Source organism: Scedosporium apiospermum, assembly GCF_000732125.1.
Source record: "Scedosporium apiospermum strain IHEM 14462 chromosome Unknown SEQ_SAPIO_0103, whole genome shotgun sequence".
NCBI classification, from domain to species: Eukaryota; Fungi; Ascomycota; class Sordariomycetes; order Microascales; family Microascaceae; genus Scedosporium; species Scedosporium apiospermum.
In genome coordinates, this window is record NW_015971804.1 from 1 (window position 1) to 18,876 (window position 18,876).

At 52.2% G+C, this 18,876-nt stretch overlaps 6 protein-coding genes and 1 pseudogene across 6 annotated transcripts; 3 read left to right on the forward strand and 4 right to left on the reverse strand.

Annotated features, from left to right (window-relative positions):
- Positions 1-2,114: 2,114 nt before the first annotated feature.
- On the forward strand, positions 2,115-4,744 carry SAPIO_CDS6380 (Uncharacterized protein; the record flags this gene model as incomplete). The annotated part of the gene is made up of 4 exons (XM_016788498.1): positions 2,115-2,361; positions 2,424-2,949; positions 3,024-3,916; positions 4,020-4,744. 4 exons carry the CDS (start codon positions 2,115-2,117, stop codon positions 4,742-4,744), a joined length of 2,391 nt encoding a protein of 796 aa, XP_016641789.1.
- Positions 4,745-4,925: 181 nt separating this feature from the next.
- SAPIO_CDS6381 (4-hydroxyphenylpyruvate dioxygenase) lies at positions 4,926-6,322 on the reverse strand (the record flags this gene model as incomplete). The annotated part of the gene is made up of 4 exons (XM_016788499.1): positions 4,926-5,415; positions 5,490-5,549; positions 5,603-5,915; positions 5,971-6,322. The coding sequence occupies 4 exons, from the start codon at positions 6,320-6,322 to the stop codon at positions 4,926-4,928; spliced, it is 1,215 nt and encodes a 404-aa protein (XP_016641790.1).
- Positions 6,323-6,859: 537 nt separating this feature from the next.
- On the forward strand, positions 6,860-10,525 carry SAPIO_CDS6382 (Homogentisate 1,2-dioxygenase; the record flags this gene model as incomplete). Its single annotated transcript, XM_016788500.1, has 5 exons — positions 6,860-7,480; positions 7,951-8,135; positions 8,213-9,487; positions 9,703-9,808; positions 10,190-10,525. 5 exons carry the CDS (start codon positions 6,860-6,862, stop codon positions 10,523-10,525), a joined length of 2,523 nt encoding a protein of 840 aa, XP_016641791.1.
- A 242-nt stretch (positions 10,526-10,767) lies between these two features.
- SAPIO_CDS6383 lies at positions 10,768-12,054 on the reverse strand (annotated as a pseudogene; the record flags this gene model as incomplete).
- A 1,402-nt stretch (positions 12,055-13,456) lies between these two features.
- Positions 13,457-14,701, reverse strand: SAPIO_CDS6384 (Uncharacterized protein; the record flags this gene model as incomplete). Its single annotated transcript, XM_016788501.1, has 4 exons — positions 13,457-13,516; positions 13,578-13,792; positions 13,869-14,135; positions 14,206-14,701. The coding sequence occupies 4 exons, from the start codon at positions 14,699-14,701 to the stop codon at positions 13,457-13,459; spliced, it is 1,038 nt and encodes a 345-aa protein (XP_016641792.1).
- A 940-nt stretch (positions 14,702-15,641) lies between these two features.
- On the forward strand, positions 15,642-17,153 carry SAPIO_CDS6385 (uncharacterized protein; the record flags this gene model as incomplete). The annotated part of the gene is made up of 5 exons (XM_016788502.1): positions 15,642-15,761; positions 15,829-16,061; positions 16,113-16,381; positions 16,440-16,852; positions 17,139-17,153. The coding sequence occupies 5 exons, from the start codon at positions 15,642-15,644 to the stop codon at positions 17,151-17,153; spliced, it is 1,050 nt and encodes a 349-aa protein (XP_016641793.1).
- Positions 17,154-17,532: 379 nt separating this feature from the next.
- On the reverse strand, positions 17,533-18,755 carry SAPIO_CDS6386 (uncharacterized protein; the record flags this gene model as incomplete). Its single annotated transcript, XM_016788503.1, has 3 exons — positions 17,533-17,593; positions 17,662-18,485; positions 18,561-18,755. The coding sequence occupies 3 exons, from the start codon at positions 18,753-18,755 to the stop codon at positions 17,533-17,535; spliced, it is 1,080 nt and encodes a 359-aa protein (XP_016641794.1).
- Positions 18,756-18,876: the final 121 nt, after the last annotated feature.

The following is an 18,876-nucleotide window of genomic DNA, read 5'->3' on the forward strand; positions in this document are numbered from 1 at the left end:
AGCCAAAGATCATGTAAGTGTCAAATAGGGGACACTTTAGCATGTAAAATAATAGAAGAACTGTCCGGAGTCACCACATAAGATGATCCAAAAGAATGATGAAAAAGAAGTCAATTGAAAGAAGAACTAATGACTGGATACTTGACTGAAAAGAAAACATGATGAAAACTAATGAAGTTGTTCTTCCCCCTTCCCGGGAGGAAGGGAAAGGAAGGAAATAACCAAGGTCCTAGGCCATGGCAAGGAATAATGTTCATCCGCCCCCATTCTTGCGGTCCCATGAGAGAACGTCACCATTTCCTCCGCTGTCACCATTTCCTCCGCTGTCACCTTTTTCCCCGTCACAGTGAAATTGACACCCTTAATCGCATCCATTGCACGGGAATTGACTGGTCATTTCTGAACGGACTATAACGCCCTATTACCTCTAAGACTGATCTGGCCCCCCTTTACTGCTGTGGTTGACTGTGTGACCAGGCTGTGTTCATTCCTCCGAGCCTCCGACTCGGAGTATCTCGGGCCAGACTCTCCCGAGCACTAGAGTACAAAAGGTTGGTTGGAGTGTACGCTGGTTTTTGAACACGCACATGTAGTGGAGGCGCAGATGTCCCTCATCATGTCCATGCCTGCTGCGTCACAGAACTTGCAAACCAAGGCGGCCCGGCGATTCGACGATTGGAGGAGTACTCGTTAGGTATTGTGGCTTTTACACACTTATACGCACTTTTCACGATCGATTCCGCCTCTTACTTAGCAGTCCGACGGAGGAAATGTGATCTTCGTTCCGCGACTACCCGTGCCATGCCACACTTGGCTCTCGCCTCGCATTAGTAAATTAGTACTTATTACTAAAATAGCCACAGCAGCAAAAACGACTGCCCTTTTCTATAACTTCCTCTATACTAGCCTAATACTTTATTATTAACATTAGTTATTTAAATTTATTAAAATAAAAAAATATATTTAAGATAACTAAATTTTATTTCTTATATAATATTTGTACGGACATGGCAGCAGCACACTGTGAAACGAAACTGGGCCAGCCATCGGTGCTCAGTCGGAGCGCGGTCAGAGGCAGAGCTGAGAAAAATGGGACGTAGGGCCCACAAGTCAATCCTTAGGCAAGTTGAAGTTTTGACAACAATTGAGCTTTTGGGATTAGGGATCGGAGCTTCCCGTGACACTGATCTCTCCTCGAGCGTCGCATGGCGTAGCCGGTCGCGAAGTAGACGAGCAAACCGACGGAGAGGAAAAGGGAGGAATACAACTACGTCGACGTTTCGCGTCATCCAAGTAGCCCAGACGTGGGTGCGTGGAGGTGGGATGGAGGATTGCGTGGCTGGGTTCGAGTTCAGAGCCGGGGCCTTGTCAATGTGATGGGTTCTGTGCCGGCTGGCGCCGCGGCTGTTCTCTTCTGGGAAGAAACGCAAGGAGTCACGCGAAGGTGGTGGAGGTGCGAGGGCCACAGTGTTGAGGGAGGTGGACGATGGAACAGCAGGGATGGGAGGCATCTCGGGGAAGGCAACACCCCGCGGAGGAGAGAGTGCCATGTGGACGGCGAAGCAGAGAGCGAGAATAAGCGTAATGTCGAAGGGAACGAAGGCCCAGGTCCTAACTCCTAAGGACCTTGGGTGCCACGGAGAAGAAGGCCTATACAGTATCGGGAAAGATGGGAGGGGGCCAAACCAACTTGGCGGGCAATTTCGCAACGTCACGGAAGGCATCAAGAAGCCATCGACGAGCCATTGCGATTAAAACTCTGGTCATGTTAGTACTTTATTAAAATCCCTGCAACTCCTTCCTCCAGGACTTGTGAGATCTGAGTCTTGTTCAGTAGAGTTCCCGCATGAAGGTATCATGAAAGGTAAATTCTCCCTACTTGCAAATTGCGATGATGTGGTTGGACGACAATGTAAACTGCCTTTCGGTGTAGTCGTGAACGATTTCCCCGCATTTTCCCCATGGGGAATGTTTCAAATTTGAGCAATCCCTGCAACCCCGAGTTCCGGCAATATCCGTTGTGATCCTCATCAAAATCAATCTTCACCTTCACCTGCACACGTTCTAGCCGAACCCCCCTTTCCCTTTCTGCCCATTGCCCTTTATATGCAACTATGAACGAACGGTCCCTCAGAAGGAGTGCGTATGACACTCGACATGCGAAAGAATTCCAACGGATGTACAAGGCCTGTGAGTCGTGCCGAAAGAAGAAGATCCGCTGTGTCCTGGACGACTCTAGAGACCCTCCCGGGCCCCCCTGCATCCGATGTAGCAGGGAGTTGAGGGAGTGCATTTTCAGCTCCGAGAGGTCTACCAGAAAACGAGGCATTAGGGAGAAGGAGAAAGCCTCGCCACGGAATGGTTAGAAAGCGCCCACGGTGTTATTCTCAAAGGATTGCATTCTAACTTGGTTGCTAATACAGTAGCAACACAAGATGATGGACCAACTGTGGACTCTGCAACCTACCTAGGTAGTGCAGAAGACCCCGTCGCAACCATAGTCGTCACCCAGCAGCAGCAGCAGCAGCAGCAACCGACTCCCTCGCTCGAAAGCATGTCGTTAGGGCTTTGCAACAACACGGCAGTTCAGGCAGTTTCGCAACCACCCGCCACAATTAATGCGTCGGCGTCCGCACCAAGTCCCCAAGATGACAATGGGCTGGCTGATACCGTAATGAGGACAATCGTCTCGAGTGACAATGATGCACTAAGGCTTCTTTTCCGAGCAGCAGAACAGCGAGATGCCGAGAGCCCACGATATCAGACTTCAGTTTCTCATGCCTCCCAAGTCGGAGGCGACTTTCCCACACCCGGGAGACCCTCCATAACGGCAGTGGAGCCGGTGCAGCTGTCACAAGCGCTGCCGTCGGTGCTAGAAGTGTGGGATGCACTACGCTTCACGAGGATGGGGTGGTTCACGGCGGAAGAAGCCGTGACATATGTAGACCTGTGTGTTTGAACTCTCCCGTGAGGCGGAAAATAGCCAAGAAAGTTGTTCGCTGAAACCACCCTCATGATTCCAGGTTCTTCAAAAACCTCGCCCCTCTCTCACCCGTATGTCAGGCCTTCGACTCCAGCCACGATCACCACTTCTGGCTCGTAACGCAGGAGCCGCTCCTCTGTTGCACTATCCTGATGATCTCGTCTCGTTACCACACGCTACCGGGGACCGGAGGGGTCTCGCGCGGCACTCTGATTCACCAGCGGTTGTGGGAACATTGCCAACACCTAATCATGAGAATCATATTCGGGCAGGAGAAGCGATCTAAGGCGAGGACACGCACGGTGGGTGCTATCGAGGCGCTACTCTTGATGATCGAGTGGCATCCCAAGGCTATCCACTTCCCCCCTCCTTCTGATGGCTGGGACGCCGATATTATGCTAAGCGCGAGCGACCGCCGCGATCACCCGCTCGGTAATCGCCCCGAAACAGATCATGCCGGGGAGCGCTGGATAGGCGATGTGGTCACTCCCACAAAGATGTCGGATCGCATGTCGTGGATGTTGCTGGGATGCGCGCAAACTCTAGCGCATGAATTGGGAGTATGCGACGCTAGCGCTAGCGGCAACGGCAACGGAAATGGTGACAAGTCTGACATTCAGATGGCGCGTAGGTCTCGGATCCGCAAGTTGTTGCTCACCCTGGGGGAGCAACTGTCGATCCGACTAGGATGCTCGTCCTTGGTGCCGTTAAGCTTGAGCCGGTTCCCGGCCATGCCGTCCGACAGCGACCACGAATCGGCTTTCATGGGCGCCTGGATGGAGATCACCCGTCTGCTACGCACTATATCGGATGCGCTCTTATCATCACAGTCGGGCACCCGGCAGATGCTCATCAGCTGCAAGTATGTGAATGTCATCAAGCATTTCCAACAGCAGCTCCTCAACTGGAAGGCAGCGCATTTGCAGGAGCTAAGTATGCATCATTCTCAAAACCCTCCACTCCCCGGACGATACTGGAAGCCTAAGTGAAGTGAATACAAGAGAGAGACGTTTCTAACCATATTCTGCTTACGTAGGGCTTAAGCCGAACTTGTACCAGGAGCTCTCCATCGAATATAACCATGTCCGGATATTCATGAACAGCCTGGGCATGCAGGCGGTGGTGGACCGCGTACTCGAAGAAAGCGGCAGGGGCTCCAGAATCGACCAAACCAGCGGCCGAATACGGGCATCCCTGACAGCCACAGACTACCAGTTCATTTGGGAAGTAATCGACGGGAGTTGCCAGATCCTGCAGAGCGCGATCAAGCTCGCCGAGACGGGCAACTTACGCTTCTGCCCCGTGAGGGTATTTATCCGGATCATCGGCGCGTCCATCTTCCTCCTCAAAGCCCTAGGACTGGGCTCCCACACCTCCAGCCTCCAAGCGTCCCTGGCAATACTGGATCAAAGCATCCTGGCGCTGTACTGGAGCAGCCTGGACGACATGCATCTCGCCTCCCGGTACGCGGCGTTGCTCGAGCTGCACGTCGCACGCTTCCGCGAGCGCTTGATCCCTTCATCAGCGCCGCCCGGAATCCCGGCTCCGGATTTCAACTTCGAGTGGGCTGGCTGCAATGGCCTGACTCCGGGGATCAACGACAGCACGCGTCTCTTTTCGGATTTTCAGTCAATTGAGGACGATTGGCTGTCACTACCATTTGATCCGTCGATGGCGCCATTTGGATTGGGGGAATCGTATGAAATGCCCGAGATTGAGGATAACACTTGGGATTTCCTGTGGCATCTACCGGCAGTGTAGGGTCGTAAATGGGCGTTCTCGACAGAAGGCCGGCCGGCCAGGACTGCCGCGGCCCGGGGCCACATGGAGGAATTTGTATAACGGCCGAGAGCTGCTTTTATTTACATCAATCTCAATTTGCTTCCCATTCGATGTCTTTCTGGGCCACTATGCACTGCAACTATTCAAACTATGTTGTCCTCTACAAATTTCCTCTCAGCTTCTGTTCCCTTTCGATAGCCTCAAATAAGCTCTTGAAGTTGCCGGCTCCGAATCCGTCAAAATTGTGTCTCTGTATGATTTCGATGAATACCGTGGGACGGTCCATCAAATGCTTCGTGAACAGCTGCAGGAGATACCCTCCCTGGTCGAAGTCGATCAAAATGTCCAGGTCCTTTAGCATCTCGAAGTCTTCGTCAAGGACCATGCCCGCTCGCTTAAGCCGCTGCTCCATGGCGTCGTAGTAAGTATCGGGCACGCGGATGAACTCGATACCACGAGACTTCAAGCTCTTGATCGTGCTGATAATATCATTAGTTCGGAGGGCAATGTGTTGTACGCCCGCACCACCATAGAAGTCGACGTATTCTTCGATCTGCGATTTCTTCTTGCCCACGGCAGGTTCGTTAACCGGCATCTTAATTAGATCGTTGGGAGAAGCCATGACGATGGATTTTAAGGCAGAGAATTCACTGTTAATGGAGGTTAGGTGCTTGGGCTGCTAAGGAGAGCGAGGGCACTACACGCCTAACGATGTGAGACTTACGTGCAGATGTCCTTGTCATCAACAGACCAGAACCGGTGGAAACCAAGAACCTTCTCGTAGCTGGATTGGCGATTAGCACAAGTCTAGTCTAAGCGGTGCATGAATGTACTCACTACTTGCAAACCTCTTCCATCTGGTCCCAGTCCTGGTTTCCAACGCAATGGTCGATCACCTCGAGCTTGACAGAAGGCAGCAATGTACTAGTGGGATCCTCGACTGTCTCGGCACGGTAGCCTGGCAGGAACACGCCCGCGTATTCGGAGCGCTCAACCAGAGTGTGAATGGTATCTCCGTATGTCTTAATCGATGCTAATTTAACCTTGCCGTGCTCGTCCCGGAGGATATGAGGCCACTGAACGACTTCCGCGCCATTCCTGACGGCCTGACGGAAGACGAGATCGACGTTGTCGACATCAAAGGCGACATCTTGCAGTAGGTTAGACTCGGGAAGTGAACATTGAGTGACTATTTGAGGACTTACCTTTGACTGCATCACCGTGGGTAGTTTGGTGGTTGTGGACCTCGCTGAGTAGCTGCTCATCCTCATCGCTCAACTGAGAACGACTAGTTCCAGGTGAGCGGAGGGGTGACGTCAGAACGAAAGTTACCTTCCCATTCTTGACGACGTAGGATGCCACTGCCCTTGAACCCGTTTCAAGACCTCGATACGCCACTCTCTCAAAGCCCATGCGCGTAACGTAGTATGACGCCGCCTGCTTAGCGTTTCCAACGTACCAGTGCACGTAGGCATATCCCTGGTAAGCAGCGATGTCAGTCGAGGTCGGAGCCGGAGCCGCCGATTCTTCAGGCGAAATCAGGGCAATTGGAGCCATGATTCTCTAATAAGGGGTGAATGGGTGTTGAAAGTATGTAAGCGTCGAGGGGCTCAAGCTACGATTTGGAGGTATGTAGAATTTGTTCAGTCAGTGGCGGTTGGTAGGTAGTCGCAAATGCACCGTTAGTTCGAAGAACAGACACTGATATATCATTCCCGATGTTTCTAAATTCCTCGCGCTGCCGCCCAACGATGTCAGCCTTATAAGCCAGAAGTTGATGGTGGTAAAGCGTAAGCCTACAGCCCATTACAATTGCTGTTCAAGAGACGATCCGCCGAAGTGTTCTGCTACCGTATCCAGCCCGAGCGACATGTGGAGGGTCGACACGGTAGGTAGGCCCTCGGCCCGGGTCAGGCCCGCGAGTTTCCGTGCGAACCTCCGCGAGTTTCCGCGAAATTTCCGGGCTCCGATCACATACGATCGCCGTCAATAATACAAATGAACATCAACGATGATAATATTAAACAGACTATAGAATTGAGTCTGAATCTAATCTACTAAGCTCCCGAGGGAAAATCTGCACCAGCCTTCAAAATGGCATCTGCAACAGAAGTGAACTTGACGTTAAACGATGCCAAGGTCCTCACTGCCCTCTTCGACAGCGGAACCTCCAACTTCGCCCATGCGGCCATCAGCAGACAAGCAGAACCTCTGGCGGATGTAAGCGAGCCTGAGTTTAAAAGGCTATCCAAAATGCAGTCAGATGCCCTACGAACCATCAACCACGCCAATCCCTCCAAAGACACGGTTCGAACAGCCGTTGACACCCTCTCTCGGATCCTGGAAGAGGAACCACGTTTTGCACCCGCCTACGCGAACCGCGCTCAGGCAACCCGGCTTCTCATTGATGGGGACGACATCATACGTTCTGCAAATGCCAAGACTATTGAGAACATTACGCTGGACCTACAGCTCGCCATTGACCTCGCGTCGCCTTCGTCTCCGAATCAGCCAGTGAGCCCCACGCGGGCGAAGATACTTGCCAGCTCGCATACACATATGGGGTCTTTGCTCTTGCTGGCATCTAGGGTCCAAGACCCGGACGAGGTACCCTCTATTCTCAGGCCGGAGAGCGGGCGGTCAGCTGAGGAGCTGGCAAGTCATCACTTTCGCTTGGGAGGTCTCTACGGGAACAAGATGGCGCAGGAGATGGCAGTAAGGACAAATCCGTACGCGAAGCTGTGCGGTGAAATGGTGAAACAGGCGATAAAAGAGGAATTCAGAGCCGCTGATACTGCCTAATAAAACTGCGGAACAGAGTTATGGACAGGAGGGAGATAACACGAATGTTTAGCTGCCGAATATAAGATCGTTAGTCTATGCACTCCAGTATGCGCTAATGGCTAGAGGTGTCCTGCGTAGTGTCCATCCTGTCTATAGATCGCTCATCCACGAGATGATGATCTGGCTTCGTCGTGTTGCGCCGGACTTATCCGAGAGCAAATCGATCCGTTAATTCCAACCGAGCCAGGGCTACGTACGAAGACCCGGATATTCACGGTACCCCCGGGTACCCCATAATGTACGGTCATGTAACCCCATCACGCGTGGGCCAATTCCGCACCCTTCAGGTCCGGACTGGTAAAGATTTTCCGGCTGACATTCCGCTATCGGGAAGCAAATAGAATGTACGAGACAACTATAACATTGATGGATATGAGGACAGGAGCTCCCTCAAAATTACACTTATCTTTACCGTAACAAGTTGGAAATCGGGCAGAAAGCTCAAGAGGATCGCGGCAATGCCAACCACGAAGTTTCAAACTGAGGAGAAGTACCAATATCTGAACGGCTTCGGCTCATATCACGAGTGAGTTGTGCCAATTCCTAGATTTCCTAGATAGCCCCTATCCGAGCTGGCAGCAATGGCCTGACGAAGATTCCTAGGTCCGAAGCCATATCAGGGGCACTACCCGTCGGGTCCAATTCGCCGCAGAAATGCCCGTACGGGCTGTACGCTGAGAAGGTGTCTGGCACAGCTTTCACTGCGCCACGTTCTGAAAACCTGCAGTCCTGGCTCTACCGTATTCTCCCATCTGCAGCACACGAGAGCTTCGCCCCTTGCGGACTCGATTCCGGTGCACATTCCCTCGAAACGGAGCCGCTACAATACGTCCCCGACCAGCTTCGATGGAGCCCATTTGCCATCGACTGGAGCGTCGACTGGGTCGGGGGCCTACGCCGCATCGGCGGGGCCGGCTCGCCGGTGATGAAGAGCGGAATGGGATACTATGTTTTCACGGCGGGCAAGGACATGGATGAGAAGACCGCCTTCTACTCGGCGGACGGGGACTTCCTCATCATACCGCAGACAGGCACCTTGGACATCAAGACCGAGCTAGGCCAACTGCTGGTACGACCCAACGAAATCGCCGTCGTGCCCCGGGGTCTCCGTTACCGGGTGACGCTCCACCAGGGGGAGCCTGCCCGTGGTTACATCTGCGAGCTTTACCAGGGCCACTTCACGTTGCCGGAGCTGGGACCCATTGGCAGTAGCTGCCTGGCCAATGCCCGGGACTTCCAGGCACCGCGAGCCGCGTTCGAAGAAGACTTGGGTTCGAAATGGAGCATAATCGCCAAGTTCAACAACCGGCTCTTCTCAGGTTCTCAAAGCCATACTCCGTTCGATGTGGTTGCCTGGCACGGCACATACTATCCGTACAAGTATGATCTGGGCCGGTTCAACACCATCGGCAGCATTAGCTACGACCACCCCGACCCTAGCATCTTCACGGTCCTCACAGCGCAGTCACCCCAGGTGGGCACAGCAATCGTTGATTTTGTGATTTTCCCTCCGCGCTGGCTTGTCCAGGAAGACACCTTTCGACCGCCGTGGTATCACCGAAATGTTATGTCGGAGTTTATGGGACTCATCTCTGGAGACTATGACGCAAAAGAAGGCGGAGGGTTCATGCCCGGTGGTGCCAGCTTGCACAACGTCATGAGTGGACATGGTCCGGACTCGGCATCTTTCGAGAAGGCGAGCAAGGCGGAATTGAAGCCGGCCAAAGTTGGCAGTGGCAGCATGGCATTCATGCTTGAGAGTTGTCTGATGATGGGAGTGACTGAATGGGCACTCAAGACGTGCGAGAAAGTGCAAGGTGGCTATAACTTGGAAAGCTGGATGCCACTAAAGGTTCACTTCAAGCATCCAGAGCAGAAGTGAGTGAATATACGAGATATGATGCCTTTGAATAGGCGAGTGATGGAGATATCTGCCCAGTTACAAACGTCATCCAGTGTCAGAGATCAAAAGCTTCATCAAACTCTATCTGCATGTGCTTAAGCGCTGATGAGTGCAAGTATCTTCATAGTAAATATCATTGGCGCAGCTTTGCACCAGTAGAAGATCAGGATATCCGATTTACGCGATAAAGGCACCACGTCTGGCGACAAGCAATGACTGTAGCACAGGTCCCTGAACTCCCATATGCATCTGCTTATTTTGCCGCATCACTCGCTGTTCGCGCGGGGCGGGCTCGGGTAAGTCCCGGTCGGCCCGCAGCGGAGACGAACCTCGGATGATTTCCAAGGTTAGGATGGCGGGAGGCTAGCATTGGCTATATTCGTCGGGTGCCCGTAACGTGCGATGTATTATGAATACATATGTGAAGATGACGGACACGATGGATAGACACAGATTTTGCCAACCAAAGCAAATCCAAATCGAGGAAGCAGCTATACCAAATACATAACATGTTCTAAAAGATTCTGGTATTATTGTCCTTCAAGTCACCGCCCCAAATGCCCGAACGCGATTACACCTTTCACAGCTGCTTCCGTTCCTTTTGCTCTGCCCGCTTACGCAAAACTCTGAAGCTTTAATTGATCCCTTACAACTTCATCGTCGTCAATCTGCTGCAGGGTGAACACCTCTCTGCCGATCACCGATCCCTCAACCCATCCGGCTCGGAACCTCTGCTTGCCTGCCACACCACCTGCCGTGAAGGCTTCAGGATCGGCCAATCCGTCGCTGCGCTCGAGTACCTCGACGAAGCGCACCCGGACACATACCCGCTATTACCACCGGTGTCGGACCCCGAGGCTCGCGCTGCGGTGCGCACGCTCGTTGGGATCATCTGTACGGACACGCAGCCAGTGACGAACATGCGAGTGATGAAGGCGGTCCGGGCTCTGGGGACGCGGGAGGATAGAACCGCGAGTTTGACGTACTGGGGAAAGTTATGGAGCGGCTATTAGTCCGTCCTGAGGTTGTAGCGGCGCATTATGCGAGTCAACCGGATACGCCGAAAGGGCTGAGAGTGAAACCGTAGGGAGTGGAGGCGTTAGGCAGCTTTCAGAAGACACTTTTCGCAGGCGAAGCAAGGAACCAGGTACAAAATTGATGCCAAAATCCACCGAATTTCGCTTATTATGCTCGAGAATGCTTAGGCTATACTGCTGCACTGTGAGGGATATTTTCGGGACGCCAGCCCCGGAAGCTAGAAGAGAGGCAAAGCGGCTTCAATCTTGCCTGACACTTCTCCAAATCCGACCAAGGCACCCTCCCGTCCGAACCAACCGCGGATAACTAAGGTGTCACCATCCTGCAAGAACTTGCGCTCCTCCCCTGATACCAGTCTCAGTGGGATCTTCCCTCCCTGCGTCTGCTCTAGGATGCTGCCCTCTGAGCCAGGCTCCGTGCCGGAAATTGTGCCGGAACCAAACAAGTCCCCAATTCGTAAATTGCATCCTGTAATCGTGTGGTGGGCAATCATCTGCGGCCAGGACCACAGGAGGTTTCTGGAGTTGGTCCTGCTGATAGTGGTCTTGCTTCCGTTGGCAGTGATGAGGTCAACCTCGAGCTCGATACCTAGTATGCTGTCTTTCCTGCTCTCGCGAAGGTACGGCAACAGGTCTGTCCGGTTCTCAATCCCAGGGCCCCTAGCCTCTTCTAGAGCGTCGGCAAGCACGACCCAGGGGCTAATACTCGTGCCAAGGTTTTTGGACGTAAACGGACCTAGCGGGACGTACTCCCACGCCTGCAAATCCCTTGCGCTCCAGTCATTCAGCAGTACGTATCCGAAGATGTATTCCTCCGCCTCGCCCACGAGGACGGGCAACCCCAGGTTGTTCTCCTTGCAAACGAACATGCCCATCTCGAGCTCGAGATCGAGCTTCTCGCAGGGTGCCAGGACTGGAACCTTCGGCTCGGCCTTGGGATCCCTTAAGATCTGACCCCATGGTCGTCGGATCGGCGTCCCAGATACGACGAGGCTACTTGCTCTCCCGTGGTACGCAACAGGGAGGTGCTTGTAGTTGGGCTGCAGCGCGTTAGATGGGCCACGGAAAAGCACTCCGACATTGTACGCATGATTCTTTCCTGCGTAGAAGTCGGTGTAGTCGCCAATTGCCAAGGGAACATGGTTCCAGACCTCGGAGCGAGGCAGGAGTGCCTGCAACCTCAGAGCAGAGTTGTCGCGGAGCAGCTCCGGGTACTCGGTGTTAGCAATCAGAACGGACTGGAGATACTGCCTGACAGCGCGGTGAAAGGTGCGACCCAGCGCGGCGAAGGCGTTCAGCGTGGACTGCTCGAAGACCGACGCATGATTATCGATTTCCGGGGAAGCGGAGAAGCCGCCGGCGCTGGCGAAGGATTGAAGATCTAGTACATGATCTCCGATGGCAACTGCTGGGCGAGGTGTTGGATTCGTGGCCGAGGAGATGATGCCAAAAGGCAGGTTGGCAAGCGAAAAGTGGCTGTCAGGGGGGATCGATAGCCAGGACATAGCGTATCTTTGTTTTGCTTGTCCTTGAACCGTTCTATGCCCTCAACCAGCTTAATTATCTTCCTCTGAATCCCGCTTGATTACTTCCGAACTGCGCTGTAGAAACTTGCTAAGGATATATATCATCCGAAATGTTAAATGTTATTATATCACCCTTAACTATCACGATTTGCGAAGGTCTCTCAAGCCGCGACGAGCCGACCGGATATACAAGGAAAAGGTACTGAGGTACCTATCCCTTAAATTTACCCCAGACCCGCTCGGTTCCTGCTTTGATTACCCTCAAGCCGAACGTGGGTCTTCGGACTCGGTTCACGGAATATGGACGGCTCCTGCTTGGCTCGAGTTCTCGCCCCCCGGTACCCGGACATATCCAGGGCTAAGAATATAACAAACTAGGAGACACGGGCAAGGCGTTTCACACAGGTACATTGGACAATACCACTTAGATACCAGCTACGTAGCTGTGGATACTCGGTCCCAGTTAGTGCCAAGTGTGTCACTTCAGACATGTAATTTTAGGCCAAGTTTCATGATTTCGCCAAGTGCTTAGGATTAACTGGCGACATTATCTTTCGCGTACCAACTGCAACTCTAATTATTCGCTCACAACGTTGTGTCAATGCGTGACCTAGGTTGAGGTTATTCCGAAAGAAGGAACACTAGATCATTAAGGTTGCCAGAGCCTTCACAGTAATATCACGGGGCAGAGGATCTGTCAGGCCGGAACGATTGAGCAGTATACGACGACTCCTTGGTACCATCACGGTCAAGTTCAATATGATGTGTATAAATTCATTAGGCTCTTCTTCAGGCAATCGGTCGGTCAGTATGCATAGTTGGCTTATTCACTAGGGTCCTCGGGGAACTTCTCTAGCCTAATACCGAGGACGTGCTTGCCTAGCAAGCTCGAGAGTATTGCGCCGATTTCCTCTGGCATACTGAACTTAGGAATAACTGGAGCCGGCTAAACACCAACCATCAAACATTGTGTGGAAGAAATAGAGGTTTAGGCTCCGACGAGGTACAATTTACAAAGGAAGATATTCTAGACTCGGACGCGACATGCTGGAATCTGAACCCCGGCACAAGGGGCTTCCCCTTTGCTCACGGCAGACTACACTGGACTCAAAGGAGCAGATCAACACCTACTAAAGGTAAGCGGTGGTAGTTTTGGTGGAGCGAGAGCGCGAGACAATGAAGTGCAAGACAGGGCTGAGAGCATGAGAGTGGAATTTGCGCAAATGTAGAAACCTGACGCGTGCAAAAGCGTCCGCGATCCCACGGTTTTGACTCTATATGTTCTACCTGCCTGCATGAGATGAAATGCTCTAGTTACTTGAGAGGCGCGGCTCTAAGGGTCGCCATCTGGACTCAAAATCGGCCCAGTACCTTGGAAAATTTAGGCAGACCTTCTATTGACCAAGCCGTTCTCCTCAAACTTATACTTCTCCTCGAGGTCCTGGACGTTAATTGTCAGCATTATGTCTAAATCGGCCTGTTGTCCTGTGCTCAGTACTTACCCAGTACTTATTGAAGCCAACGCCTTCACAGACCTCGCTGTACGACAAGATCATTGGGGGGGCGCCAACCGTCATACTCCTCTTCAGACCCTCGAGCGTCTCCCGAATACTCTTCAGCTTCGCAGCCACCAGCGTCCACGGGTACGCAACGGCGCAGAAACCAAGCTCAGCGAGATCCTTGGCTGACAAGTTCTCAGTCTTCCCGCCTTCGATAACTGCAAGCATATCAGAACCGACCCGCACGTGAAGTGGCTCAGCCATAAAAGTAGAAATAGTAGGACCGATACGCACTGTTAGCAAAAGTGGGAATGCCGAGCTCCTCAACGCACTGGCGCATAGCCTCCTTATCAGGCAGCGCCTCGATAAAGACGGCATCGACGCCGATCTTCTTAAATTCCTTCGCCCGGGTGAGGGCTTCGTCCAAGCCATGAATCAGCGAATCCGTCCTTGCGAGGATGAAGATGTCCTTGCCGTTATCCCTAGCGTCGCATGCGGCCTGGATCCTGGCGTAGGCCTCTCCCCTCGATACAACGGATTTTCCCTTTGTGTGGCCGCACCCTACCAACCGCCAAAAATAACTGTCGTCAGTTCGGTCGCAAAACGTAAGGCAATCGATTTCGACACTCACTCTTCGGCCACGTCTGGTCCTCAATCATGATTCCAGCTGCGCCTGCATGGGCGAAGCTCTCAACTGTCCTGCGCACATTTAATGGACTACCGTACCCGGTGTCGCCGTCAGCCATAACGGGGACAGACACCTGTCGGACAGCTTCTTGGATCTTGTCGCACATCTCCGCCATGGCGATGTAACCCGTGTCCGGCAGGCCGTATGCGCTAGCAACTGTGTAGCCTGCAAGAAAGACCATAGGGAAGCCGGCTTCCTCGACGAGGCGAGAGGAGAGGCCATCATAAGAACAGCAATGGGCCAGGATCTTGCTCGGATCCGCGTGTGCCTCGAGCATCATCGTGCGGAGGCGGCTTGCCTGCACGGATGGGATCTTGCCGCGCACGTTCTTGAGTGTTGCGGTGACATCTTCAGTTACACCTAGATTGCCGGGTTTTTGGACAACGGTCGGTGTGAAAGAGAAAGGGTAAGGGACGGAATTGACAATTGACTTAGACATGGTAAAGGCGAATGAAGAAAATAAACTGCCGAGATCTTGTCGTATGTTATTTTAAGGATACGGAGTTGCTTGGATTGGGGAGATAGTTAAGTGGTTGTATTTATCCTGTATGGCGAAACAGGCTCTCTTATAACTTGCGTGAGAAGTATTCCCTCCGACGGATTTTCAAGGGAGGTCGGGAGCTTACGTACCGGACCCAGCAGAAGTGCTGGGCTCTTGCGGACCGTTGAACCCATAGACGACCATGCCTTAGGACTAGTCGGATCTATGGTCGGATAGTCCCGGATAGTCCCGGATTGAACAGGATTGTCCGGGAGCCTACACTGGTACAAATCGCCGGGAGAACTCTAGGCTCGTGCCATCAAAGCGCCTGCTGAACTTCAAAACACCGAGCGATCCAAGTCGAAATTAGCTTTTGGAGTTTTCTTAGTTTCAGAGCTGTAGTTAAAAAATTATAAATTAAAAATAAAAATAAAAAGTAAAGAAATAGAACAAAAAAGGGAAAAGAAAAACGTATTACAGCAGTAATTGACTATACATTTATTGCGTTGATGAGCCTTCCGATCCTCCAGATTTGAGTTACCTAATCCCCGTGCTTCTCCGATTAACGATGGTGCTGAACTAGTCGTAGAGTATAACGGTCGTGGACCTCTGTTAACTTAGTTTTAGTTTAGTAGTTTTGCGGGGTACCCCAGACGGGAAGGGAGCTAATGGAGAGCTGCATTCCCTACCGATACTCTGGGGTACTGCCGGATGTTGCATCTGCGGGGAAATTGATTCTGCAGGGTAACCGCTTGGGGATATAAAGTCCAACAGGGCCTCGAGGTAAACGCCAGAGAAGTCTTCCAAGGAGCCTCAGGACATCTCCACTATTTGTTCTAACGATCGACTCTCTCCATTACACAATTTGAACCTTGCGAAGCTTTGGGGAACTGGCACGATGTCTATCCTCGAGGTTAAACGGAGCAGTTCCAAGGTAGAAGAACTTGAGGAGCAGCCCGTCATCCTGAATGTATTTGCCGCAGAGCAGCAAACGCTGGGCGAGCGAATTCGAACGGCTGTGAGTGCGCTATTATCGTCCTAATCAGTTTGGCTTAATTGAGTAGCCGGGCTAACATGGAAATCAGTTCGATAAGCGTCTCATGCCTGTCGTCTGCTGCCTTTACGTACTCTCTTATCTTGACCGTGGCAACATTGGCAATGCCAAGACAGCCGGAGCGCAGGGTGACCTTAACCTCAGCGATTCCCAATGGGCCTGGGTCTTGAACACCTTCTACATCTGCTATGTCTGCTTCGAGTGGACAACAGTTTTGTGGAAGATCCTGCCTGCAAGCAAATATGTTAGCACTCTTTGTGTCCTGTAAGTTCTCATAGTCATGCGCTGGCTGTCTCTTCTTATTGATATAACTAGTTGGGGAACCGCTGCAATGTGCTCTGGCGCGGCGAAAAAGATGGCCGATCTTGTTGCCTGCCGTGCATTCCTGGGCATCTTCGAAGCAGCTTTCGGTGCCGGGGCACCGTACTTCCTTTCTATGTTCTATCGCAGACGAGAGCTGGGGCTTCGCGTCTCCCTCTTGCTAGGTATGGCTCCCTTGGCCAACTGCTTCGCCTCTGCCTTGGCGTACGGCATTACGCATATCCGCGGATCCTTGGAGCCATGGCGATACCTATTCATCATCGGTAAGATTCAACAACTATAGTATACTTCCCCCAACATTCGTCTGACATGCATATGCAGAGGGTGCACCAACCGTCTTATTTGCCTTCGTTACTTGGTTCTACCTGCCAGATTCTCCAGGCACGGCCAAATACCTATCGGATGAAGAAAAGACACACGCCGTTGAGCGATTACAGGTTCGGGACCACACTAAGAAGAGCAGTGTCAAGTGGTCTCAAGTGTTTGCCGGCATGTTGGATTATCAAAACTATGTCCACGCGACGATCCACTTCTTCTGCAACTACTCGTTTGCCGGCCTCTCAAACTTCCTTCCTACAATTGTTAGGGAGATGGGTTATTCTTCCGTCACGGCCCAAGGTCTGACTGCACCCGTCTATTTCGCAGCCTTCCTCTGTTGCATTGCGGCCGCGTACGCGTCTGACAGGTACGGCAAACGTGGCTACATTGTCAGCGGCTTTGCCACCATGGGAATGGTTGGTTATCTGTTACTTGTTCTTATACAGGACAATGATAATACAGGGCCGCGATACGCGGGAGTCTGGTTAGCGGCATGCGGCGTTTTTCCGGCCTTATGCATTAATATTACTTGGCTTCTCAACAACCAAGGAGGAGATTCTAAAAAAGGTGCCGGCCTAGCCATCTTAGCTACATTTGGGCAGTGCTCGTCCTTTGTGAGCAGCACTGTATTTCCGAATTCTGACGCGTAAGTCGAGCAACCAATTTCATTCCCAACCCCTTAGCTGACGCACTGCTCTGCAGGCCATTTTACACTAAAGGCTGTGCCATCGGGTGCGCATTCACCGGCACTATTATCTTTCTAGCCCTTGGTCTACACTTCGCTCTGGAGAGAGAAAACAAAAGAAGAGACAGAGAGTACGGGCTCCCAGATCAGAACGAGTCCGTCGATGTTACGGAGCTGGGTGACAAGCAGAAAAGCTTTCGCTATCTAACTTGAACGGAACTTGTCCCTCATCCGAGAGCCTTATAGGGCTGTAAAGACGGTTACATTTAAATATTTATTTAAAGGAATTGATGTACGGCGGACATGATCCTTAGGGGGGCATGACTTTTCATAACGCTTGATTGGGCTAAATCTCCTACCTGTAGGTTACTAATTGACTTCATACCTTAGTCTCTCTCCATCGTTCAATGTTTATCCGCTGCGTTCAGCGCCGTCGGTACCGGAGGTGAGATGTGGTCGAATATCTCGGCGACTACGGCAAATTTGGTTTAGCTGAAGCTATATTTTTGATGCCAGAGTGCCAAAGGAAATTCAACATACCATAATGGGCAGGTAGCAGGCCCGTCGAGTATCCAAGGATCGACGCATTCCGGGTGGAACATGTGGTCGCAGGGCAGAAGACGAGCTTCGTCCTGGGTGGTGAACGGCTCGGTGCAAATGTTACAGGTAGCCTCAGGTCCGGCCTCACCGCCTGAGCTCCCATTTCCACCCTCCTCCTGCTTTGTCTGTAATTCGAACCCAGGAGCTTCCAAAGTGGAACCCTGACTTCCGAGCTTGATGATCGGCAAGGCATCGAGAACAGCTCGAGTGATACCCCCAACTTTTGTCTGAGATGCCTGACCCTCCGTCTCCCGGCGTGGTCCATATCTTTCCGGGTACCGACGGGCTCGGATAGCTCCAAACACGGCGGCCGCGAGACCGATGGTAATGAGCCCTCCCCAGATGGCAACAAGAACGATCAAGACGATCGTCTTGGCCCTGCCTCCTTCTGTTCCGCCACCATTCTCTCTTGCCGTTGTCACACTTGGGTTTCCCGAGATAGATAGCCGTATACCACTGGTATTGTTGCCGCCTTCGTGAATATACCCCAGAGCGCTATTTGCGTCGCTTGCGCTGATTGTTGTGAATACCTTGTCGGATCTTAATCGCGACCAGTCGACGGAACACCATTCCCCGATGAGCGTGTACAGGATTATCGCCACGGGTTCGGAATCCAGTATTTTCTGAAACAAATCGTCCTGGCCCGGCGACGTCGAAAGGTCTGAAGAAATATCGCAGGAGAGCCAGCAAGCACGGCCGGGTTCACCGAGGATGTCGATGTTTGCCGCATTGATGATGAGTGCGAAGCCTTCAATGTTGGTTCTCTAACATCCAGGTCGTTAAATTTGTCAGTTTAATAACTCGGGGATAGACGGAGGGCGCTCGCGAGAGCTCCGCACCTCACCAATCGGCGCCGATTTTCCATTCAGAGGCGCGAGGTTGTAGGCCACTATAGGAGCCTCCGTACGATGGGGATTTCGAAGATGCACAATCAACGTCGCATCTGGAGGTTGTCCATGCTGAGGATAGATGACGGCCGCAAATGCCGCGAGAGGGCAGAATCCCACCACCAAGGAGAGCCACGGCAAAATCATAGTAGGTAATTAGAGATCGCAAGCATAAATGATAAATAGGCCCTTGGCCAGCTCGCGACTGAATGATGCAGTCGTTAAATTTCAGAGACATTTCAATGATAGTGACAGTCAGAGCGGCAAC